Here is a 26,076-nt window from a genome sequence, read left to right as displayed (position 1 = left end):
CGAGATCCACATGCATTGCAAGTAGTAGCTAGGTACTGTAAACTAAACTGAGAGTCCAGTTCTCATTTTTCAGTTTTATTTTACAGGTGATAAAGAGAACTTGTCTTACTCTGGGCCAGAATTGCAGTATGTGTATTTTGTTCACTCACTGAGCCTCTTGGGAAGATTGCTAATATATAAGCAAGGCCAAAGTCTCTTTCCAGTGCAACTGAAAAATAGAAAAGGTAAGGGGAGGGCTGAGGAAAACTGTATCTGTTGAACAATACTTTATCCATGCTTGATACATGTTTTAACTGCAGTATTGGGGACATTATAGGACTGTTTAGGAATTCTGTGCCTAAAACTTTCTTAAAAGGTTGTATAAGTATTTCTGAGCACCCCCAGAGGTTTTTAATCTTTAATGCATGTGATTGAATAGATTGCATTTGTCCTTAGTTGAATACATTAATTTCATGTTGAAGGAGAGTTGGATCAGTGTGTAAGTGATTCAGTCTTTCTAGGTGTGAGTAATATCTCCTGTCAAACCAATTGATTTGGAAAGGAGGCATGTCCAGGAACCAAAACTGTTTTTCAGGTGTGAAACAAAATCAGTATTTCAAGCTAATTGCAAATTGAAAACATTTACTCTGAGCTTAATCTATTAAAAATTAACCAGTGGTAGAGGAACAGAGGTGTTAATTAAGGACAGAAAACATGAGATACAGAAGCCCTTGGACATCCAGAGAAATCTACATGTAAATATGTGCAGGGCTGGCAAGTGCAACTCTCTGAAAACAACTGTATTGGATTTGATGATCTCCAGAAGCCCCTTCCAACCCTACCATTCTATGAATATCTTGTGTAGGATTGAAAACATTACACTGGATACTACTCTGAGATGCCTCTTTGGAAGGTATTTTGTCCCTCTGGTTTGAAGATCAGGACTTAATAGATCCAGTGTAGAGCAATTGTGAAGAAGAAATGGCTACTAATAGAGTTGTTCTGTCACTTATGGATTACCTGTATAACACCATTCAAGCAGTGATCCATTGGTGATAGCTGCTTTTCTCTCTTCCCACCAAAAGTAACAATCTCACTATCTGTCTTCTTAATAGTGTCCTTCTCAGCTTTGTAAATAGCAACTCTTGCCTCACAAATTGTCTGATTTATTACCATAATTACATTAAACTTGGAGCAGTAAGTTTCCAATCTCCTTTTAGCTACATGCTAGTTGCTTTGTTTCAGACTCGAGAAATCGCTGTCTTACAGCTTGTCTCTCTTCCAGTTGTTTCACTGATCCTAATAGTAAGGTAAAGCTTTTTCACACAGTGTTGTATGTTGAGGATTCTCAAACTTTGGCTGCCATTTCACTGGCTGCCTGTTTCACTGGAAGATGTGGTAAAATGTTAACTGGCCTAAGTGGGAATAAGATCAAGTGGCTTATGAGACCTTGGCAGAGTCCCAGGGAATCAATAAGGTTGGAAGAGACCTCAAAGATCATCAAGTCCAACCTGTCACCACAGACCCCATGACTAAACCATGGCACCAAGTGCCACATCCAATCCCCTCTTGAACACCTCCAGGGATGGTGACTCCACCACCTCCCTGGGCAGCACATTCCAATGGCTAACAACTCTCTCGGTGAAGAACTTTCTCCTCACCTCGAGCCTAAAATTCCCCTGGCGCAGCTTGAGATGTCCTCTGTACACATGCTGATTTCCTCAATAAGACAGAGCATTGCTTATATATTTACCAAATCCATTTTAGTTGTGATATGAAAGTTACACTTCAAATTGCAGAATCCTTTCCTGTTCTGTTTTTGTCTTTCACAGATAGTGTATCCATAACCGATCTGTTGGTATTACTCATTCAGATTATTTATTACTCTCCAAGTTCCCCAAAGACAGCTTTGGCAGCACAGGCAGGTGAACATTTGTTTTTTAATATATGCTAATATATATAATTACAATGTGGCAGGTGGTAATTTCTTCTGCAGTTTCTAAGTTGGATCCGTTATTTGTGCAGATTTTTCCCTTCTCTTCCTCCTTTACTGTTCCTTCTTCCCTCTACCTGTGTTAAATCAGTGCTTAACAGAGTTGTAATTCAGAAGCATCTACATAAGCCACGTATAGATGTTTTGTAAGCTAAAATGTTAATAACTGCTTCTTGTCTTTACCAGAAAGTTACTCTCCAGTGAGTCTTGTTATGGAAATCCTGCAAGTTCTTTGTGATCAAACAGGCTGTGCTGCTGAATGTTTGTATACAGATGCAGTGATAGATGCCCTACTTCATCCTGTTCAAAGCTTACTGAGTGGCAGAGAGGTTTGTATATAACCTTCCAAATACTTTTTTCTTAAATCCATAGCATAGTAACATTTTTTCTGTGTTTTGTGCTGCAGTTTTATTTCTTCACATGGTCATTTCTGTACTGTTTTCTATGTGAGCTATTAAAAAAATGCCAGAAATAGTGTAGGCTGGCATTGTGATTGGTCTGGGAAACCTGGTTTTTCTCAAAATCTTGTGAACAGCAGCAAAAATTGTGCTGCAGTGAAACCATTCCCTTGGGAAGATCTTGAAGGTCTCTTCCCACCTGGTTTATTCTATTCTAAATGCAAGACCACATTGCTTAATTGTTTTGTTGTGTTGTGGCTTTTATGGTGGTTTGTTGTGTGGTGGGTTTTTTCCTACTCTGATGGTTTTTGTCTTTTGGATTTTTCTTGGATGTTTGTTTGCTCTGTCTGCTATTAAAAAGGCAACCTTTTAGGCTAGCAGCCTAAAAATAAAAGGGTCAAGGAGAGATTTTTTCAACCCTTTGTCACTAAAGATTTTAACTACAAAAGAACAACAAAAAAAAGTCAGAATTGTATTTTGACAACTGACATTAACATAGTATCATAGTATCAGTCAGGGTTGGAAGGGACCACAAGGATCATCTAGGTCCAATCCCCCTGCCATGGCCAGGGACACCCCACACTAGATCAGGCTGGACAGAGCCTCAGCCAGCCTGGTCTTAAACACCTCCAGGGACGGGGCCTTGACCACCTCCCTGGACAACCCATTCCAGGGCTTCACCACTCTCATGGGGAAGAACCTCTTCCTCACATCTAGCCTGAATCTCCCCACCTCCAGCTTCATTCCATTCCCCCTAGTCCTATCACTACCTGAGATCCTGAGAAGTCCTTCCCCAGCCTTCCTGTAGGCCCCCTTCAGATACTGGAAGGCCACAATTAGGTCACCTGGGAGCCTTTTTTTTTTCAGACTGAACAGCCCCAGCTCCTTCAGTCTGTCCTCATAGGAGAGGTGCTCCAGCCCTCTGCTCATCCTCCTGGCCCTTCTCTGGACACGTTCCAGCACCTCCACATCCCTCTTGTAATAGGGGCTCCAGAACTGGACACAGTACTCCAGGTGGGGTCTCACCAGGGCTGAGTAAAGAGAGAGGATCACCTCCCTCGACCTGCTGGCCACACTTCTCCTGATGCAGCCCAGGATCTGATTGGCTTTGCGGGCTGCAAGTGCACACTGAGAGCTCATGTTGAGCTTTTTGTCCACCAGCACCCCCAAGTCTCTCTCCTCAGGGCTACTTTCCAGCCAGTCCCTGCCCAGCCTGTATTTGTGCCTGGAATTGCCTCGACCCAGATGCAGGACCCTGCACTTGCTCTTATTGAACTTCATGAGGTTGGCTTGTGCCCACCTCTCCAGCCTGTCAAGGTCCCTCTGGATGGCCTCCCTTCCCTCCAGCGTGTCTGCTGCACCACACAGCTTGGTGTCATCAGCAAACTTGCTGAGGGCGCATTCAATGCCACTGTCCATGTCACCCACAAAGATGTTGAATACGACAGGTCCCAGGACTGATCCCTGAGGGACTCTGCTTGTCCCTGGCCTCCACTGGGACATGGAGCCATTGACAGCCACTCTCTGGGTGCGGCCATCAAGCCAGTTCCTTATCCATCTAGTGGTCCACCCATCAAACCCATGTGTCACCAGTTTGGAGACCAGGATGTGGTGCGGGACAGTGTCGAAGGCTTTGCTCAGGTAAATTAATAGTAAATTCCTTCCTCTTGGAGCTATATAAAATGTAGAGCTACCTGTAAGAGGAAAAAAAAAAAAGGGACTGCTTGAAAATAATTTCTCTAGTAAGCCCAGCTGAATTTGATTTAATAACAGAGGTGTGGAAAAGATTGAAGCAGTAGATTTCATCTTTGGGAGAGTAGTGCATTATTCCTCATTCTGACAGTCTGATACTTAACAACTGCTTCTGGGTACAGTAATCCCTCTAGCTTGGTGTTGCCTAATTCATCTTACTGTGGACTCCACTATGTTGGCCTGGGTGTGGATAGGGGGAAGCTACCCAAGGGTATTTCTGACTTTGAAAACTGTCCTTCTTTGTGAGTGCACTTGTGCATCAATCCTATGAATTTAGAATTATAGTTTTGGTTTGAAAAGACATTTAAGGTCACAGAGACAAACCATTATCTCACTCTGCCTTGTTGAATCTCATACAATTATCCTTGGTCCATCATTCCAGCCTGTCCAGGCTTTGCAAAGCCTTTCTACCCTCAAGCAGATTAGCATTTGCTCCCATCTTAGTGTCATCTGCAGACTTATTGAGGGTGCCCTCAATCCTCTCATCTAGATAATTGATAAGGATATTAAATAGAACTGGTCCCAAAACTGAGCCTTGGGGAACAGCACTTATTCCTGATCACCAATTGGATATAACTGTGTTCAGCAGAGCTCTTTGAGCCTGACTGTCTAGGCATTTTTTTTTACCCAGCAAACTGTCTACCCATCCAAGCCATGAGCAGCCAGTTCCTCTGAAAGGATACTTTGCTGGAATCCAAGTAACTAACATCCACAGCCTTCCCCTCATCCACTAAATAAATCACCTTGTCATAGAAGGAAATGTAGCCCTGGAATTGAGGTGGACCTGGAACTGGAATTCCATTTCTAGCCAAAGAGTTGCCAATGGGCATGCAGTGAGGGAGTCAGTGTGATTCTCACCTTGAACCAGCTATTGTTCTTATACACCTAGTTGGCACATCAAGAACCTTTCCACATGCATGGTGGGAGAAGAGACAAGCTTCAAAATGCCTGGTTTTCCTGTTTGTGCAGTCATTGGACATTAGTGATGAAGATTTCTGTGGGATGGCTTTCGAACATAGTCTGCTTACTTATTTTGTTTAAGCCATTAACCAGCCATCAGCAAGGTGACCTTCAGATTCTGCATCATACATTAGCCAGACTCTTAATAAGCAGCTCTCACAAAAGCATGGAATTTCAAACTGGTAAGATTTTTCTTTTCCTCTTCAAATAGGTGCATATAAATTGTCTTGAAACCACTTTAATTGATGTGGCTGATATTCTGGCAAGAATTGCTGCTGTGGAAGATGGTCTTTCTGTTCTTCTTTATGGAGAAAATGAAAAAACTGCCAAAGAAGATAGGTAAGAGTTCAGTAATGAATGGCATTAGTGAGCACTTCTGTGAATTGCATTAAGTCTTATGAGACTCATTTTCTCTTCTCTTCATTTGCCTCTACCATGGTATGTTTGTGTTTTGGAGTAAAATATCTTGTTATCAAGTAAAGTAGTATGTGTTTTGGAGAATGCATTAGGGAGAAATTTCTGTGTGTAACCAGGGGAAATGACAATTCAAGGAGATACTTTTACTAGGGAAGATTTCCATTCTTTAATTGTTTTTCTGAGATGTGAGAGCTTTACTTTCCCTCACTGTAGTTCCATTGTATCCATAGTGCTACTGTTCCGGCCAAAGGCCTCTCTTGTTTGTCTGGTTTTAGAATAAATCAACCTAATTTCTTGAAAGAGTGGATTTGATGTAGCATTCACTTCTAGGAGAGAAAGATCTTGTATCAGAAGTTGACATTTGGAACACTGTACCTAACTGAGGATCTGTGTGATCCCTTGGACAGTGTATTTAGCTCATGCTGAAACTTGAGGCAGGGCAGTAAAATTGAGGCTAGCCTTCAAAAATGTCCAAGCTACAGACAGAAGACACACATTCCAAACATTTTCACTAAGTGGGAAAATATCAGTTGTTGCATATGCTTTTAAGGGGATTGGAACTGAAAGTAGTCTTCTGGAGAAAGAGTTGTCCTTTGTATTGCAAATCTGGAAGACTTCAAAAGGAGGCTTCAGGTGGGGAAAGATGAAGAACAAAAAATGTTACCATCTGGTGATATCCTTAATGCTGATTAAACAGAAGCTAGAATGATTGTCTTGTTACTCTTCCCAAGTGGACTTTTATAGAACATGCAGTCTGTGTAATTCCTGGCTCTGTGGGCTAGATGGAAAAGATTTTTGGGTGCATTTTTACTCCATCTGGACCTGTAGGCAAAGTAAAACCACTTACTGTGCATTCCATTTCTTCTGACAAGTTCTAATGTATTTGGCTTCTTCATATTGGGTCGAAGCTTCTTTTCTCCTAGAAAAATGTAAATGTGTAGTGAGAGGATTCGTTTCAAGGCTTTCTGATGACTGCAAACCACCATTTAAAAAATGTTGTTGTATTTCTAGTCCTACAGCTGCTCATGTAATCGCTCAGTTTACAAAGAAACTTCTTCACGACGACGTTTCTCTTTTATCTGGACGTGAGCTGTTGCCAGTTGTTAAAGGAGCTTTCATCTTCGTGTGTCGTCAGATGTACAGAACTTGTGAAGGCCTGCAGGTGCTAATTCCTTATGGCTTGCATGAATCTATTGCACAAGCCTGGAAGAAGGTAAATGGATTGGGAAAATTGGATAAAATCTTCCTGTCCTTGTTCAGTTTGAAAATATCAGTGCATTTCATAAAATATTCTGCCATTTCTAGGATAGCAAAAATGATGGACTTTGGTGGACTCAAGCAGTGGTGAAAATGTTTTTAATGGATGAGCTGGGTATTTGTTTCCTTTATTTTACACATCTCCTGGAGTGTTAAGACAAACAGAGAAGCAGTCTTCTTGGCAAATTCTGCTGTAGCAGTGTGCCCAGGTGGCCAAGAAGGCCAGTGGCATCCTAGCCTGCGTCAGAAATAGTGTGGCCAGCAGGAGCAGGGAAGTCATTGTGCCCCTGTACTCAGCACTGGTTAGGTCACACCTTGAGTACTGTGTCCAGTTCTGGGTTCCTCAGTTTAAGAAGGACATTGAGACTCTTGAATGTGTCCAGAGAAGGGCAACGAGGCTGGGGAGGGGTCTGGAGCACAGCCCTATGAGGAGAGGCTGAGGGAACTGGGGTTGTTTAGCCTGGAGAAGAGGAGGCTCAGGGGAGACCTTATTGCTTTCTACAACTGAAGGGAGGTTGTAGCCAGATGGGGGATGGACTCTTTTTCCAGGCAACCAGCACCAGAACAAGAGGACACAGTCTCAAGCTGCACCAGGGGAAGCTAAAGCTGTAGGTGAGGAGAAAGTACTTCTTAGAGAGAGTTGTTAGCCATTGGAATGGGCTGCCCAGGGAGGTGGTGGAGTCCCCATCCCTGGAGGTGTTCAACAGGGGCTTGGACATGGCACTTGGTGCCATGGTTTAGTAGGCATGAGGTCTGTGGTGACAGGTTGGTCTTGATGATCTTTGAGGTCTTTTCCAGCCTTACTGATTCTATGATTTCTGGGATAGAATTTATATAGATGATTATAAAATGGGAGCTTAACAGACGTAGGACAACTGACTAGTTTAATAGAGGGATGTTCTGCAGATTTATTAGATCACATTTATAAGAGTAAATGAAGGACTGCTCACATTCATTTGAATGGTGCAATTTACTTTTTATCCCTGGAAAAATGAAACCAATCCTTCATCTTAATACAGTGGTTTTCACAGCAAGCACTTAAAAACATAATTTCAATTAGAAATTCTATCAGGTATAAAAACATGTGTATATCTATGTTTATGCCTGCAGCTGAAATTTATATCCATATCAATATAGCTAAATCTACATGATTTCTAAATAAATAAAATAAAATTGGACAGAATTACCTAATTGGATACTGAGTGGCTGACTTTAGAGGTGGTTACTTCCATTACTTGTGACACACATGGAGAAATCTGCATCAGGGAAAGAACAACCTCATAGGATGGGGGCTGATCTGTTTGAGAGCAGGATAGGGGAAAAGGACCTGGGAGTCCTGGTGGGTAGCAGGATGACCATGAGCGAACAATGCCATGAGCACTCTGGGGTGTATTAGAAGGGGTGTGGTAAGTAGGTCAAGAGAGGTTCTCATTCCCTTCTACTCTGCCCTGGTGAGGCTGCATCTAGAATATTGTGTCCAGTTCTGGACTGCTCAGTTCAAGAAGAACTTCAGGGAACTACTTGAAAGAATCCAGCATAGAGCCACAAAGATGCTGAAGGGAGTGGAACATCTCCCTTATGAAGAAAGGCAAGTTTCTTCAGAATCATCCATTGCTGTAGGAGCACATAAGAAGATCATAGAATCAATAAGGTTGGTAAAGACCTCAAAGTTCATCAAGTCCAACCTGTCACCCAACACCTCATGACTACTAGACCATGGCACCAAGTGCCACGTCCAGTCCCCTCTTGAACACCTCCAGGGATGGTGACTCCACCACCTCCCTGGGCAGCACATTCCAACGGCTAACGACTCTCTCTGTGAAGAACTTTCTCCTCACCTCAAGAGAATGACCTCATAACAAGAGAAGAGTGAAGTCTGTAGTTTAAAAGGATGTGAATAAACAGTCAGGAGGTGTTTATTTTACTTTCTTCTATTTCACAGGCAAGTTTGCTTTCAGAAAGAGTACCCACTCCTGTAACTGGGGCAGACTCAACTTCATCAATAAGTCTAGAGTCAAAAAACATGTAAGTTGATGCTCAATTTTTTTGCACCTGCACAAGTAGAGTAGGGTGAGTAGAATAGAGTAGGGTGAGTAGAATAGAGTAGGGTGAGTAGGGTAGGGTGAGTAGAATAGAGTAGGGTAGGGTGAGTAGGGTAGGGTGAGTAGGGTAGAGTAGGGTGAGTAGAGTACAGTACAGTAGAGTAAGTAGAATAGAGTAGAGTAAGTAGAATAGAATAGAAGTATCAGCACACTGCTTCTTTATCCACATCTGAGGAATCTTCTAACGTTGTCTCTTTTTGCCAAGAGCATAGTGGTAAGCAGAGGGAGTGCAATCATCCTAGCATAGGTCTCAGGAAGTTAAAAAATTGTTCTTGACCTTTCAGGGCTTTGTTGGTGTGTCTAATCTGTGTAAAATTGCCTTGCACAAGATTATGACTGCAGAAGTTGTTTTGAGGGAAATGTGAATTGGAAAGCATAGAACAAAGTAGCTGTCAGAGTTTATCTTATGGCTTTGATGTGCTGTTAATTTAAAATGCTGGTCTGCTAAATGGTATCTACACCTCCAAAACATTATGGAACAAGATGGGCAGCATTCTACAGATTAAGTGGAAAAACATCCTTCCTTTGATACTAAAATTTCATGTCCCTTTAGAGAGGTTCTCATGCATTGAGATGAAACTTCTACAGGTATTTGTGAGCGTGGACAGTCAGGGTGATTTTGGCTTCAGTGCAGGATCCAGTTAATTAAGTAGATTCTTGTTTATATTTAACTATTGATTTCATATATAATTTGCAAAGAGATCTCACCAGTTGTTTTTCTAGTCTCTGGTGGTGGCTTGTGAACTGGTTACAGTAATTGAAATCCAGAAGTAAAAAGAAACCTGGAGATGCAGAGGCACAACTGAGGAAGTTGTTAGTAATGACTCCCATTGACATAAACTACAATTTCCTCCTAGCATCTGGATTTTTCATTTGATTATGGAGCAAGACAGCTGATGTATTGCTAGGTGAAATTGTTCCTTCTGAGTGTGATGTGGCAGGGATTCTGCAGGAGAAGTGATTAAAGTTTGAGGTAATGATTGACTGCTGTGAGACAAGCTGCCTCTGCTTGCTGGTGTTAGGAGTCAAAAATGAGAAGTGAGAGCTAGAGATGAGAATCTAGACAGGGCTTTTGAAGAAGCAGAATCATGAGTCTAGTGATACCTGCAGGAAAGGTACCTAATCACTTTTATATTTAGAGCATAACATATTTGCTAGGGCAGAGGGTATCATCATCCTTTTATTTTTGCAATTGCTGTTCTTCTTGCCACATTTGGGGAAAACATTTTCCACCTAACTGCTGCTGCTATGCGAAGCTGTTGTGTGCATATAGCCTTACTTTCTTAACTCTGTGCTAATTTCTGGCAGGAGCATTTATACCCCTCAAATATGAGGGTTTTTTTTGTAGCTCCTCATAGTGCTTTTACATTGGTGAGAAGTTCTGTGCCTGCTTTGCCAACTTGTAACTGCCACAGTAATACCTTAAGACCTGTTTAGAGTCAGATTGTAAGTCATAAGTACGTTGGAGGATGATCGTTTGGCTTCCCCATTACATCATCATCTTACTTTCTCTATTCCTACCTAAACTTAGTTTTGCCAGGGTGAGTTTGTATGTTTGTACAAAACACAAATTAACACATTTTAACATTTTCCAAATGGGTTTTTTTTGCACTAATGTGGAGCAAACACATCAACATAGCTCAGTGAATAACGTGGTGGTGATGGTTTTCAAAGTTACAAAGCAGGTTTACTCTTTTCCTGTGCTTTTTAACATATCTATTATTATTATTTTTAATTATTTATTATTATTATTATTATTATTATTATTATTATTATTATTATTATTATTATTATTATTATTATTATTTTGCTACTCTTGCAGTTTGTTATGGGAAGAGACTTTGTTAGATGCCTTGCTAAACTTTTCTGCCACACCCAAAGGATTATTTCTGCTCCACGGCACAGGTGCCATGAATGACTGCGTGAACTTCATGTTCAGCAGTTCATCCAAAAAACTCCAGGTAAGGATTACAGTCTGCACATTTATTTTTTTCCTTCCTTTGGAAGAATATACACAAATAAAGAAGCAAAGTAATAAGAAAATAAATCCAGAAGCCATTGTGTCACTTAATGCTTGCCAAAATGAATTTAAAACATAGCTCGTGGCCTTTGGTATTGGTGCCACAGTGATGAAAGTCTGCTGCATGTTCCTTACCTTCAGAATGTCAGGCTGATGTTCAGTTCTTCCTGACTTTTTACTGTAGAATTTCAAATGACAGAATTTTTTCTTTCACTGCAGTTTGGTGCCATGGGTTAGTTGTTTAGGTGGGTTGGATTGGTTGAGGGGTTGGACGCGATGATCTTGAAGGTCTCTTCCAACCTGGTTTATTCTATATTCTGTATTTTCTTAGCCACATTGGTAGGTGGTGTTGAGATGTTGATATGCTAGACAGTACCTGAAATGTAACCAAAAATTGGATAATGCACATTTTAGAAGATGAACAAGTGTGTTACATACATCCTACTGAATGTGTGCAAAAAAGCATTACATTTACTCATTGCTGATGTTCTATATCTCAACTGTAGCATTTAAATCTTGATAAACTGCTTCCTAAAGATGTTTGGTTTAGAGTCTCACCCTGGTAAGTCTCGTAGAGGACAATATCCATGAACTGTTCAAGTCTAACACAGCAGACTAAACTTTGTAAACAACAGAATAGAATTAAGCAGGTTGGAAAAGATCTTTGAGATCATCAAGTCCAACCTATCACGCAACACCATCTAATCAACTAAACCATGGCACCAAGCACCCCATCTAGTCTCTTCCTAAACACCTCCAGTGATGGTGATTCCACCACCTCCCTGGGCAGCACATTCCAATGGCAAATCTCTTTCTGTGAAGAACTTCTTCCTAAAATCCAGCCTAAACCTCCCCTGGTGCAGCTTGAGACTGTGTCCTCTTGTTCTGTTGCTGGTTGCCTGGGAGAAGAGACCAACCCCCTTGTAGGAAAGATCAATGTTTAAAAGATCATTTGAGAGTTTTATGCCCTCTGAATAACTGTACTTTTCTGGGTTTGTTACAAACAGACAGATGAATATGAAGAGTTTGGTAGCAGAGCAATTGTCACACAAATGGCAACAACACCAGCAGGTGCAGTAGCTCTTCAGAGTTCAGGTCAGTTGAAGAGTGTTGTTATTGACAGTTCCATGCTGTAGTCTTGCACAGTAGAGAAAGGCAGTGAGAAAGATGTCAGAAAAGATGAACTAATTGGAACAAGCACACAATATTAGCAAAGGCTGCTTGAATGCATGTTGTTTTCTTCCTGATAGAAATGTATGCTTTCCAACTTTTGAGTCATTCAGTCATCTTGATGCAGGTTGGGGTTTGTTTGGTTTTGCTTTTTGTTTGCTTTCTTGTTTGGTTTTATTTTGCCTTTCTTTTCCTTAAATTATGCAGAATCATTGTGTCATTGGTTTGAGTTTTGTGCAAAGCATTTGACACTGTTCCCCACAACATCCTGCTCTCCATATTGGAAAGACATTGTTTTGATGGGTAGACCATGCAGTGGATAAGGAATGGGCTTGATGATGGCTCAGAGTGATGGTCAATGGCTTGTTGTCTTAGTGGAGACCAGCAGTGAGTGGTGTTCCTGCTGGGGCTGATGCCTGGAGCTTTGTTGAAGACATGGACAATGGGATTGAGGAATCCTCAGGAAGTCTGCTGACAACACGAAGCTGTGTGGTGTAGCTGACACTCTGGAGGGAAGGGATGTCACCCAGAGGGACCCTGACAGCCTGGAGGGTTGGACCAACACCAACCTCATAAAGTTCAGCAAAGCCAAGTGGAACATCCTGCCCATGGTTCAGGGCAATGCCAAGCACAAATCCAGGCTGGGTGGAGAATGGAAGATACATAAATATCATCTTACTCTAGGATAATAATCTTTGCAAACTGTTGCTGCAATTTTAGATCACACATGAGCAAACCACAGGAGAAAGGCAGTTTGACTAAAGGATTGAGAATGGCAAGGAAAGCAACCCTCAGGCAGTCTGCCTTGTGAGAGTTTAGTCCATGGTGTAGACAATGTTTAGAGTTAGGATTGTGGAGTGAAATACTTAACATGAGAAATGTTTTTCTGGTATTCTTGTCATTCTCCTCATTAGAGCACAAATTTGTTTTAGGCTTTATAAAGGCACTTGTAACTGAACTATGGACTCTCCTGGAGTGTGGGAAGGATGATTTGAGGATAACACAACCTAAATCTACTCCAGTTGACCCTATTGACCGAAGCTGTCAGAAGGTGAGAAACTAATCTTCTGTATAGGGCTGGGAAAAGCAGTGCTGTATTTCAGATAGGATGATGCATATCTTCCTGCAGAATTTTATTGCAGCTATACTTGCTTCTTGGAATACAGGTCGAAGTTAGCATAATACACTAGTCAAATGATGACTCCTTGAAATGGTTCTTCTGTTTCATGGCAGGTCACAATGCCAAAGGTCCACTAAAGCCAGCATAAATGGATAAATAACAATCATGACAAAAAATGAGGCTTAAAATACTGGCCATCAGATCATGTGTCTGATTAATAAGACCAGAGAGAAGGACATGTTTCTAGATTTTAGACTTCAGACTTCTCTATATTTTGGAGTTCTGTGACAATGAAAACATAACTTTCAAAATAGTTTGTACAATTTGCTGGCTCATACATATTTTACAGACCCCTCTGCCCATTTTGATCATACAGACACCTGCCACACTTTGCAATCTTATTTTGGACTGGTCTGTTTATATCAAGTTCAACCTGCAAAGAGTGATAAGATCAGACATAAATGGACTTGCTGGAGTGGGTCCAGAGGAGGGCCATGAAAATAATCGGAGGGCTGTAACACCTCTCCTACAAGGAGAGGCTGAGGGAGCTGGGATTGTTCAGCCCGGGGAAAGAAAGGCTTCAGGGAGACCTAATAGTACCTCCAATACCTGAAGGTGGCCTGCAAAAAGGCTGCAGAGGGACTGATTGCACAGTGATGGGATGAGGGGCAATGGTTTGAAATTACAGAAGAGTAGATTTATATTGGATGTTAGGAAAAGTACTTTACCATGAGGGTGGAAGAACACTGGAACAGATTGCCCAGAGAGAGGTGGTTCAGGCCCTATCCCTGGAAATATTCAAGGTCAGGCTGAACAAGGCATTGAGCAACCTGATCTAGTGGAGGATGTCCCTGCTCACTGCAGGGGGGTTGGACTAGTTGACCTTTGGAGGTCCCTTCCAACCCAAACCATTCTGTGATTCTATAATTGTCAATACTTGATTTTGCCTAACTGATTAATGTTACCTTTTGTCTCCTCTTTTCTTTCTCTAGTCTTTTCTCTCTCTGATAAACTTGCTTACTTACCCTGCAGTCCTTGAGCTCCTGAGTAAACAAGATATGCCAAATAAGACAACGTATTCACTCCGTGAAGTGCCTACAGATATTATTGTAAGTATACTTGGTAAGAAAAGAGATGAAAAAATATGAAGACATTTTTCCTGAGGAAAGATTAACAGCAGAAGTTGGGTTTTTTTTTGCTTCTTGCTGAATGATTCTAATTTTTTTTCTGCATTTTGTGTTATGTACAGCATGAGGGCAGTATATGCACATATCACTTCATGTTAACCTAAGTTTTCATTTTGAAATCTCACAGATGATGTCAAATTTGTTACCTTTATTTAAAGGTTATCTTTCCTGGCTTGTGGTAGAATTGTGTTTTTTCAGGGCAAGTAGAAGTGACATGGGTGAACACCTCTGTAGGTGCATGCAGTTTACCTACTGGAAAATGCTGGGGAAAATTTATACTTGTATAGCTGTGGATATAAACAACAGTAAGACTAATAAAAAAGAACTTAAACCAAACCAACAAACCCTCCCAAAACCTCAGCACAGATAGTTCACACAGAAAAAACAAATCCTGATTAAGACATGTTTCAGTCCTAAGTAAAATAATATCACCGTTTCTGTATTTAATACTGTTTTTATTAGTTCATAGTATCATAGAATCATTCAGGGTTGGAAGGGACCACAAGGATCATTTAGTTCCAACCCCCCTGCCATGGGCAGGGACACCCCACACTAGAGCAGGCTGGCCAGAGCCTCATCCAGCCTGGGCTTAAACGCCTCCAGGAGCGGGGCCCCGACCACCTCCCTGGACAACCCATTCCAGGGCTTCACCACTCTCATGGTGAAGAGCCTTCTCCTCACCTCCAGCCTGAATCTCCCCACCTCCAGCTTCATTCCATTCCCCCTAGTCCTATCACTACCTGAGATCCTGAGAAGTCCCTCCCCAGCCTTCTTGTAGGCCCCCTTCAGATACTGGAAGGCCACAATTAGGTCACCTTGGAGCCTTCTCTTCTCCAGACTGAACAGCCCCAACTCCTTCAGTCTGTCCTCATAGGAGAGGACAGACTGCAGCCCATTAGGTTACTGGGGTTTTTTTCTCATCTACAAAACACAGGCAGATTTAATCTGTGACCTTGAGGGGGACTTAAAATCAGATTATTTTGGTTTTTAAACTTTTTTCTTTCTAATGAGCTAATGAATTGCTGTCATGTTCAAATGTGGTTTTAGCACAAGCTTTGGGTTGGAACTGGATGACCTTTAAGGCTCCTTCCAACCTAAACCCTAATGGTAAAGAGCTTGTTCCTAACATCCAACCTAAACCTACTCCTCTCTAATTTCAAACCATTGCCCCTCATCCTGTCACTACAGGCCTTTATAAACAGTCCCTCTCCAGCCTTCTTGTAGCCCCCCTTCAGGTACTGGAAGGCTGCTATTAGGGCTTCTTACAGCAATAATTTCAGTATGTGTTTTAATAATGGGCTTCATTTTTTGTACCCCTCCCTATGAAACTATCATGTACATAAGATACAAAATCATAACATGAAATTTTTCCATTTGTCTCCTTTTGGCAGGATATCATTGACAGGCTTATCATTTTGAATTCAGATGCTAAAATTCATTCCTTATTCAGTTATGAACAGTCCCATACCTTTGGGCTGAGGTAAGAAGCCTGCTTTTTATTCTGTGATCACATTAAATAGGCTATAACATGCTTGGTTGTGTGGCTTCTGCAAAGATAAGAGTGTTAGGCTTTGTTGTGCACAAAGGTGAAATTCCTTCTTTTTTGAACATAAGAAGATTAAATGGAAAATGGCCTACAAAATAAGAATATTGATGAATCAAAACCTGTTACCTGTGAAGGGATATATTGTAATATGATAAACAGTAATAGAAATTACATGTTGCTGTTTTGGCTGCTTGACTGAAAAGAGCATGTGGTACCTCTGTTGTGATGCATGAACCAAAACCCACATATCTAGTTTCCCACTGAAATAATGTTTAAAGTAGTGGTTTCATTATCACCCCATTCATTTCCAAACCCGAAGATACTAATCCTTGAATTCACATTTTTCTTCTTAAACATATTTTGTGCATTTAAAATGAAAGATCTGCTGGATTGTACTTCACAGTACAAACTGTCTGGGGAGGTGGTGGAGTCACCGTCCCTGGAGGTGTTCAAGAGGGAATTGGATGTGGCACTTGGTGCCATGGTCTAGTCATGAGGTCTGTGGTGATAGGTTGGACTCGATGATCCTCAAGGTCTCTTCCAACCTTAGTTATGCCCAAGCATCCAAGAGGGCCAATGGCATCCTGGCCTGCATCAGGAACAGTGTGGCCAGCAGGAGCAAGGAGGTCATTCTGCCCCTGTACACTGCACTGGTTAGGCCACATCTCGAGTCCTGTGTCCAGTTCTGGGCCCCTTGGTTTAGGAAGGAGGTTAACTTGCTGCAGCATGTCCAGAGAAGGGCAACGAAGTTGGTGAGGGGTTTGGAACACAAGCCCTATGAGGAGAGGCTGAGGGAGCTGGGGTTGCTTAGCCTGGAGAAGAGGAAACTCAGGGGTGACCTTACTGCTCTCTACAACTACCTGAAGGGAGGTTGTAGACAGGCGGATCTTGGTCTCTTCTCCCAGGCAGCCAGCACCAGAACAAGAGGACACAGTCTCAGACTGCACCAGGGGAGGTTTAGGTTGGATGTTAGGAAGAAGTTCTATACAGAGAGAGTGATTGCCCATTGGAATGGGCTGCCTGGGGAGGTGGTGGAGTCACCATCATTGGAGGTGTTCAGGAGGAGACTTGATGGGGTGCTTGGTGCCATGGGTTAGTTGTTTGGGTGGGTTGGATTGGTTGATGGGTTGGACGTGATGATCTTGAAGGTCTCTTCCAACCTGGTTTGTTCTATTCTATTCTAAGTGAAAGAGCAGATTTCTCCTAGAATGATACTTAGATCCCTTGTAAGGTAAAGGCAGAAAATAAGTTACTCAGCCTCATTTGTATCATGAATATTTTGACATTAAGTCACTGTTTTTTTGGTCATAAAATATCATGGTGAGTGATTTTGCTTATCATACTTTATTTTTAGTCAATGGGTGCAGTAGGTGATAAAAATTGATTTCTTTTAGTGTACAAGATCAGTAAGAGAGATTTAGGAAAGAGAATTTAAATGGTGTATACTGTGTTGCTATCAAAATCAACCAGCAGCTGGAAACTTGCCTCAAGCAGTGTGTATTAGTCAAAACTTTATGTAGAGCACTCCAGGGAAATCCAGGTGGTATCTGTGGTTTCAGGTTGGACTTGATGATCTTTGAGGTCTCTTCCAACCTTGGTGATTCTGTGATATATGAAACAATGTGATAGGCAAGTGACAACTTTGTGGGTTTAGGAAACATAGTTGCTAACCACCTGTGTACTCTTCTCCATTGTGTTTTCATCTGCATTGTAAACACACCCTCTTAAGTCTAATTGCATCTTAATAATGAGCATATGCAATAATTTGTTCCCTTAATTGTACTTACATTATGCTTATTGTTAATTAAGAGAGAGAGTGTTGTTTCAGTGATTGCAGCACAATAGAAGGGCACTAATTATCTTGTTTTGTAAAAGCAGAAGATCTGAATCCTGAGCATTCTTCCTCCTCAGGTCAACATTCTGTTTAGATGTATGCCCTCTTCATGATGAGTAGCAAAAGCTTTTTGAAGATGTTTGTATATAATCCTTTAAAATCTCATTTTCATAAAGTGAAGTAAGGCAGATCTTTGTTTTAATTATCCTGTCATAGCCCATGAACGCTGTTGGGCAGTGGCACTGATGAATCTTTTTTTGATCACCAGCATTTGAATGGCTGGCTGGCACATCTGCTCCTGTAACAACATTTAGGGTGCTGTTGGCTGGATGTGCCAAAGTAAACCCTTACCATGCCACATCCTGTGGCACTGAACATCCTTGTGAGTGGAAGAAAGCCACATTCATAGAGATCTCCCTCTTGAAGGGAAGAAGGACTGTGGTGATAGAGAGGAGGAACTGAGCCTGACAGTATTTGTTTCTTTTCTGAATCCACCAGATTTGAATTCTTGTGATGGAAGATGAAGGACTATGTAGTCCTACAGTTAGTTTCAACCAAGCCATTTTCAATCAAATAAGGAGAACTGATTGAGTTAGAAAATAGGTGATTAGTTTGTTATTATTTTGTTGAATGTTTTCTGTTTAGGAAGGAATAGAATAGAATAGAATAGAATAGAATAGAATAGAATAGAATAGAATAGAATAGAATAGAATAGAATAGAATAGAATAGAATAGAATAGAATAGACCAGACCAGGTTGGAAGAGACCTTCAAGATCATTGTGTCCAACCCATCAACCAATCCAGCCCACCTAAACAACTAACCCGTGGCACCAAGCACCCTATCAAGTCTCCTCCTGAACATCTCCCATGATGGTGACTCCACCACCTATGCAATTGAGGGTTGGACTCAATCTCTGGAGGTCCCTCTGATGTTCTGTGATTTGGAAATGAGCCTCTTCCTGCCAACTGTGCACACTGAATATGTATGTGGGAAGAGACCTTTGCAGTAGTGCTCACTAGATAATGCACATGTCCTTCAAATATGTTGCCCTTGATTTTTTTCACCATAAAAACAGTTAGGTATTGGAATAATCTCCCAAGTAGGGGATGGTCAGTTTTAAGACTCAGCTTGACAGGGTGTGGGCCATGTCATTTAAATTACACTATCACCTAGAAAGGTTGGACCAGATGGTCTCTGGGGTCCCTTTCAACCTGGCATTCTGTGATTCTGTTTAATAATCCAAAGGTAAAAGAGTCTCTGTTAGTAGTGATGGGGATTTGCAGAAGGATTATGTTGGCAGGCTTTCATATCATGTAATCATTCAGGGTTTTTTTTACTTTATGTGTGAAGAAAAGCTGTTAGGTTTATTAATCTAAACCAATTCATAATTAATCGAGCAGACTCAGTGATAGGATTATGTCACTGATTTGTTGATGGTGTTTTCCTTCTTTACTTCACTGAGGGAAATTAAAACACTTCACTTGCTGCAATCCACTCCTGAGTGCTCTAGGCTGGCAAGTAATGCTCATGAAAAGCATTTTTGTTTAGCTAGGGAAACTCACCATTAGCAATCACACTACATGTCATTTATAAGTACATTGGGTAGCTGAAGTGCTGTGGGTGCTCTTTTGGAAGCCTTTTCGTGTGGTAAACATCATAGGGAGTACATCAGTCCCTGAGTTTTCGTAAGTGGCAGAACCATAACTGCCCTTAGATGGTAGGTTTCCAGTTCCCCAAGCATCAGAGGTGTAAGTTAGGGTATTGATAAATAGTCTATCCAAAAGATCTCATATTCTTCAATACCTCTGAGTGCTGACTTCAGTGGGACTTCTTTAGAAAGACTACGTGGCTGTTCTCACTGTTTGTTACTAATGCCCTCAGCAAAGGTATGTGCAAAGCTTAGTGATACTGTGATACTGCCAACAGCAAAAATTCCTAAGCCATTCTCTGTGTAATTTGACACCTACAAAGTCACATAAGTGTGGCCAAGGATTAATAGTCAAGATGATAAAATGCCTTTTCCCTTTTTCTTCCTGTTTGTTTGTTTTCTTTGGGCTTTTTTTGTTGTTTAGTTTGGGGTATTATTTTGGTGGTACATCAGTCCCTGAGTTTTCATCCACCACCTCCCTGGGCAGCACATTCCAATGACAAATGCTGGTTGCCTGGGAGAAGAGACTAATCCCTTCCTGGCTACAACCTTTCTTCAGGTAATTGTAGAGAGCAATGAGGTCACTCCTGAGCCTCCTCTTCTCCAGGCTAAACAATCCCAGCTCCCTCAGCCTCTCCTCATAGGGCTTGTGCTCAAGGCCTCTCCCCAGCCTTGTTGCCCTTCTCTGGACACGTTCAAGTGTCTCAATGTCCTTCCTAAACTGAGGGGCCCAGAACTGGACACAGTACTCAAGGTGTGGCCTAACCAATGCAGAGTACAGGGGCACAATGACTTCCCTGCTCCTGCTGGCCACACTATTCCTAATGCAGGCCAGGATGCTGTTGGCCTTCTTGGCCACCTGGGCACACTACTGGCTCATGTTTAGGCAGCTGTCAATCAGCACCCCCAGGTCCCTCTCTGTTTGGGAGCTCTCAGCCACTCTGACCCCAGCCTGTTGCTCAGCATGGGGTTGCTGTGGCAGTAGAAGCATATTAGGAATTACATGGAGGAAAATAAGCATTGACTAACAGGCTACAACTTTCAACCAATATTATTCTCTGGTTCATATCAAGTCTTGTGTGCATGCAAAATACCATGCTAATCAGGCTTAATTTATGGTGTGTTTTATGTCTGTGATAAAGCAGAACATAAAAATGGCAACAAGAATGTTTAGTCATATTCTTTTCCTTCACCATGAAGCTTTCACTGAAGTTGTTGTGTTGTTGTGCTAGGCTGAATAGATTGGGGGGAGCAAGAAAAAAGTAATCTGGTTTGGATTCGCTGTATCTGATGTACATGACACATATTGGTGTATTTTTGCTGTTAGTTTGCCCTGAAGTCAATAATGACACTTGCATGTAATGTGCTGCCATGTGCTTTGGTGATTATTAGTTTAATTTACCATTGGTTTCTGTTGCTCTGAAATGAAAAACAAAAGAACCCCCACGGCAGATTTGGTTTTGTTGCATGTCAAATCTTTTGTTAAAGCTTTTGAATTGTGTTAAATTTGATTACAGAGAAATACTTAAAAGCTTATTTTCTAAAGGAATTACATTATTTCATCTCTCTCTCTCTCTTTCCCCCCCTCTTCAGACAACCTCACTCTTGGGTTGTCTTACCAGCCTATTAGAATAGAATAGACCTGTGAGATTATCAAGTTCAACCTATCATCCAACACCATCTAATCAACTAAATTATGGCACCAAGCACCCCATCCAGTCTCTTCCTAAACACCTCCAGTGATGGTGACTCCACCACCTCCCTGGGCAGCACATTCCAATGGGCAATATCTCTTTCTATGAAGAACTTCTTCCTAACATCCAGCCTAAACCACCCCTGGCACAACTTGAGACTGTCTCTTCTAACATTTCACATGGATTGTGACTTGTTATTCTAAGATATAAAACTAAAAGCAGACTGAGCTGACCAGTGACTTTATATTTTTTTTCTCTTGGTTATTCACTACACACAAAAAAATCTGTTGAGAGCCATTCTGTTTGCTCAAGGATGTGCCACTGAGTGGCTAAAAAGGATTTTCAATGAAAGAGTGTTTCTGACCCAGTTCTCTCTGGGCATTTTTCAGACACTTCAAGGGTTTGGGGTTTTCTGTTTCATTGTGGCTTTGTGTTGTGTTCAATTTTGAGATCTCATAAACATGTTAAGCTTTGTCTTTACTCTGCATTGCTGGACTCCTTACTGATGTGCTATCATTTCCATGTGTCCTTCTGCAGGTTGTTAAATGTGCTATGCTGTGAGCTCAATACCCTGTTACTCTTGGAGACTCAGTATAAAGTGTCACAAGCTCTACTAACTGCTCAGGAGGAAAATGTCACAGAAACTTCAGAAGGACGAGGGTAAGAAATGACTGATGGAAACTTTAGTTTCACTCTAAAACTTTACTACTGAGATCAAAACCAGGAATATGTTACTGGCTTTGAACATACAAATACTCTCTCTGGTGATGGCTTCAGATATGCATCAGTTTAGAATAGAATTAACCAGGTTGGAAGAGACCTTTGAGATCATCAAGTACAACCTATCATCCAACACTATCTAGTCAACTAATCCATGGCACCAAGCACCCTATCCAGTCTCTTCCTAAACACCTCCAGTCATGATGACTCCACCACCTCCCTGGGCAGCACATTCCAATGGCCAATCACTCTTTCTGGGAAGAATTTCTTCCTAACATCCAGCCTAAACCTCCCCTGGCACAACTTGAGACTGTGTCCTCTTGTTCTGGTGCTGGTTGCCTGGGAGAAGAGACCAACCCTCACCTGGCTACAACCACCCCTCAGGTAGTTGTAGAGGTCTCCCCTGAGTCTCCTCTTCTCCAGGCTAAGCAACCCCAGCTCCCTCAGCCTCTCCTCATAGGGCTTGTGCTTACAAACCCCTCCCCAGCTTTGTTGCCCCTCTCTGGACACCTTCCAGTAACTCAACATCTTTCCTAAACTGAGGGGCCCAGAACTGGACACAGTACTCGAGGTGTGGCCTAACCAGTGCTGAGTACAGGGGCAGAATGACCTCCCTGCTCCTGCTGGCCACACTGTTCCTGATCCAGGCCAGGATGCCATTGGCCGCCTTGGCCACGTAGAGATTGTGCTTTACCATCTGAGGATCAAACCTGCTATTTCCTTACTAAGGAAAAAGTTTTAAGAAACTTGATGAATGAAACCTGATTTTTTTTTTTCATTCCTTTTAAAAACATTTATACCATGGACTGGAGAGTGACTTTAGAAGTTGTCTGTGTGCTAAGTTATGAATAACTGCATAATTGTGACAGCAGAAGTTTGCTGGTAAGCCAAATAAGGAGCAGAATTTGATAGTCCATTAACTGTCTCCCTGCTGAGCATGTGGCCATGAAGCTTGCAAAGTTTTCTTCTCTTTTTTGCCCAGTAATTGCTCTGATGTTTCCAACCAGCAGTGAGCAGGGATGTACAAAATTAGAATAAAGCTTGCAGACACCTCAAAGGACTTCATGCTTCTGTTTATTTCTTTATGCCTATTTGCTTTCCATGTTGTGTTTAACTCCACAATGTCTCTCAATGTATTCTTGGTCTTTACAGTTTAGTGAGTTAAACAGTTGGTACATCAAAGTGGTTCTCATATTTGAAGGTTTTGGGGTTTAGTGTTTTTATTTTGGTGTGGTTTTTTTCCTCAGAGACTTTATAATTGATGGCCTTTCAGTGGAGAGAAACCATGTTCTTGTGAGGATAAATCTCATTGGAGGCCCAAAGGAAAGGATTTTGCCTTTGAGAGTCCTAGATAAGGTTAGAATCTTAACAGCTTCTCTTCCTTAACTGAACGGTTTTGCTGACAATTCAGGAATTAGAGAATTATTCAACAGTCAGAAATACCAGCCCTCCTTTTGCTTTCTAAAGGGCTACAGTTAAGAAGTGATACATTGGGAAAAAAAATAACCTTGTTCCCACTGTTTGGGGATTGGCATGTGTCTAGGACTTGTACATCCAGAGGAAATGCTTATATTGCTCCACTCTCATGTCACTTCTCCTGCTAAAAGGTATATGCAAGTTGCCTTCTTTAAACCTTTTTATTTCTATATGTAGTTTTCCATGTCTTGCATCCTCCTTCTATTTGATATTTTGTCCACACTTGGGTTTTCATCTGAAGTATCTAAAATCTGGGGCAGTGTTTGTTAAGCAGCTCTTATAAATGTTCTGCTTCTGACTGGCTACCAGTCTCATAAAGGTGAAATGCAAGTTACCATCAACACAACAGAGAACACTGCATCTGTGTGTGAAACTGGAAATCACAGAATCACCAAGGTTGGAAGAGACCTCAAAGATCATCAAGTCCAACCTGTCACCACAGACCTCATGACTACAAAACCATGCCACCAAGCGCCACATCCAATCCCCTCTTGAACACCTCCAGGGATGGTGACTCCACCACCTCCCTGGGCAGCACATTCCAATGGCTAACAACTCTCTCTGGGAAGAACTTCCTCCTCACCTCCAGCCTAAACTTCCCCTGGCACAGCTTGAAACTGTGTCCTCTAGTTCTGGTGCTGTTTTGGTTTGTGGTTTGTTTTTCATTATTATTAAAATGGCAGTTTCCTTTTTGGTTGAGAAAAATAACTGTAAATTCAAGACTGTCTGTGGTGTGTACTGGAAAACATTCTGGCTCAGATGATTCTCTTGGGTTTTGTATCCTTCAACTTTTTTTTAACTAACAGAATATCTCATTGCAAATTGTGGCAGCAAGCATCATTTCAGTGCATGGACAGTAATTCTGGGGAGCTTACCTGTGTGGTAATTGAGAAAATGTCATAAATTCTTCTCCTAAGCTAATTTCTTTCTGGTGCTGTTTTCAGGGCAGTGATCCATATCCTTGGCCAATGTTTTCATCGTTCCCTTTGCCAAAGTGCTACCTCGCAGAACTTCCTAGGAAGGCTGAACTCAAACAAGGTATTTACAAAGCATGCAAGCATCTCAGTCGTTTAAAACTCTTTTCTCCTTCCTCCATGCTGTCCCCTCCCCCCCCATCCCCCAGATGATAATCTCAGAAGTGTTTCAGGACTCTTATTGTTGTCTGCATTTGTAACTAAATAAGTTGGCTTGGTTTTGCTTGTTGGGCTTTGTGCAACTGTCAATCTGCAAAGCTCCGTTTAGTAACCTCATTCTTATGCAAACCTCAAGATTAGCCTTTTGGCTTGTCTCAGGTGGGTGGCTCATGAGATACATTTATATGATCTCCCTAGGAACTGGAGCAAGACCGCGTGGTTCAGCTACACATTTTTGGTAGGCTGTTTCTGTGATTCAGATCCCTGTGTTTACAGAGCTTGGTGGTGTGTGAAATAGACAGCGTTTAGGATAGTTGGTTTCCACACCGCACATCAGTTTGGAATGTGGGCAGGCTGAAGAATCCTTTGAAGAGCTACCTAGGCAAAGCAGGTTAATTCCCACAGAGAAACCGTTTTGAGGTTTTAATTTGCCTAGACAATGCAAAAGAACCTGATGAATGCTTTACAGTCATAAAGGAGCCTTTGTGTTTGTTCATGTTTGCTGCCTCCTCGAGATGTATTTATTTGAAATGGCTTGTGAATTTTCTTAGCCAGGCACAGGTTTTGAAGTGATAGAAAATTCTACATGAACTCCCTTCTCTTCAATCACAATTTTTGTGGTCTGGTCTCTTGTTATGGCTGAGCATATTTGAGAGTTCACTACCATCAGGAGATGAAGATCTTGCTCATTTCTTTCCTCACTTTGTTTTGTCTTTGTTATTGCTAGGTGTTTTGGTTTGGGCTCATGGGTGTTTTTGTTCCTCTGTTCCCTCATCTTCTGCCCACCTCCTTCAGCACTTCTGTCTTTTCTTTGTTGAAAAAATAATTTCAGATTCAGGTGTCCTAATTGTGGTGGGGCAGAAGCCCAGGACTGCCATCAGCTGCAGGTGATTAGCAGTGAGGAATCATCCAGGGCAGCTGCTCCTAGTTGGCTGCAGGTGTAGTCCATAAACATTAGGCTCAGTATAAAGGAGGATGTTTGCTGAGGAGCAGTGTCGTTGTAGTTTGGTTTCTGCTCTTGCTCAAGCTCCTTCTGGCTCTCTTTTGTTCTCCTGCTCCTGAGGACTGCCTTCCCCTTGCTGGGTTAAGTAGAACTTTATATGCTTCATGTTAGCATTGGTATTGCTTTTGCTGTCCTGTTAAATCCATTTTCATTTCAGCCTGTGTGTCTTCTCTCCTTTTGCTGATTCCCTTTCTCTGCTGGGGGGGTGGGGTGGGTGGTGGTGTCACTGGTGATAGAGCAACTGCTGTAGTTTAGGCCTGTATATGGGCTAAATGTAGAAGTTCTAGCTACATGGCAATACAGTTGTGCAGGTTGTAGTTGCCTACTAAGGTGTGAAAGTGAGCTGGCATTTATTTGGTGTCATGAGTTGGGTTTTTTTGGAAGCTTTTTTTATTCAATATTCCCTAGTGTTTGCACTGTGGTGACCTGCTGGATGAAGTGACAATCCATATTTAATGACAAGCAGTTAAGTGAGTGGTTTGGCTGGAAGAAAGTAAGATACTGTGTGAAATACATAGTTATGCTTGATTGCATGGACCTGCTGGAGTGGGTCCAGAGGAGGGCCACAAAGATGATCAGAGAGCTAGAGCACCTGTTTTAAGAACACAGGCTGAAGGAATTGGGGCTGTTCAGCCTGGAGAGGAGAAGGCTCTGGGGAGACCTTG

The 26,076-nt window shown here is 41.9% G+C and overlaps 1 protein-coding gene across 3 annotated transcripts in view; it reads left to right on the top strand.

Moving 5' to 3' along the window:
• Positions 1–26,076, top strand: part of TBC1D32 (TBC1 domain family member 32) — a 65,261-nt gene that overhangs the window by 14,791 nt on the left and 24,394 nt on the right. For all 3 annotated transcript variants that reach the window (XM_068162314.1, XM_068162315.1, XM_068162316.1), the window contains exons 13-26: positions 87–224; positions 1,812–1,904; positions 2,159–2,301; positions 5,294–5,421; positions 6,511–6,712; positions 8,699–8,781; positions 10,681–10,819; positions 11,886–11,973; positions 12,981–13,099; positions 14,161–14,277; positions 15,747–15,835; positions 21,617–21,739; positions 23,047–23,155; positions 24,220–24,313. In XM_068162314.1, coding sequence (XP_068018415.1) covers positions 87–224; positions 1,812–1,904; positions 2,159–2,301; positions 5,294–5,421; positions 6,511–6,712; positions 8,699–8,781; positions 10,681–10,819; positions 11,886–11,973; positions 12,981–13,099; positions 14,161–14,277; positions 15,747–15,835; positions 21,617–21,739; positions 23,047–23,155; positions 24,220–24,313 — 1,665 coding nt within the window. The remainder of the gene's footprint in view (positions 1–86; positions 225–1,811; positions 1,905–2,158; positions 2,302–5,293; positions 5,422–6,510; positions 6,713–8,698; positions 8,782–10,680; positions 10,820–11,885; positions 11,974–12,980; positions 13,100–14,160; positions 14,278–15,746; positions 15,836–21,616; positions 21,740–23,046; positions 23,156–24,219; positions 24,314–26,076) is intronic.

Source organism: Melanerpes formicivorus, unplaced genomic scaffold, assembly GCF_026170545.1.
Source record: "Melanerpes formicivorus ecotype bairdi unplaced genomic scaffold, bMelFor1.0.p_v2 SCAF_63, whole genome shotgun sequence".
Classification (NCBI taxonomy): domain Eukaryota; kingdom Metazoa; phylum Chordata; class Aves; order Piciformes; family Picidae; genus Melanerpes; species Melanerpes formicivorus.
The sequence above is the reverse complement of the archived record's forward strand: the minus strand, read 5'-3'. Positions and strand labels throughout refer to the sequence as shown.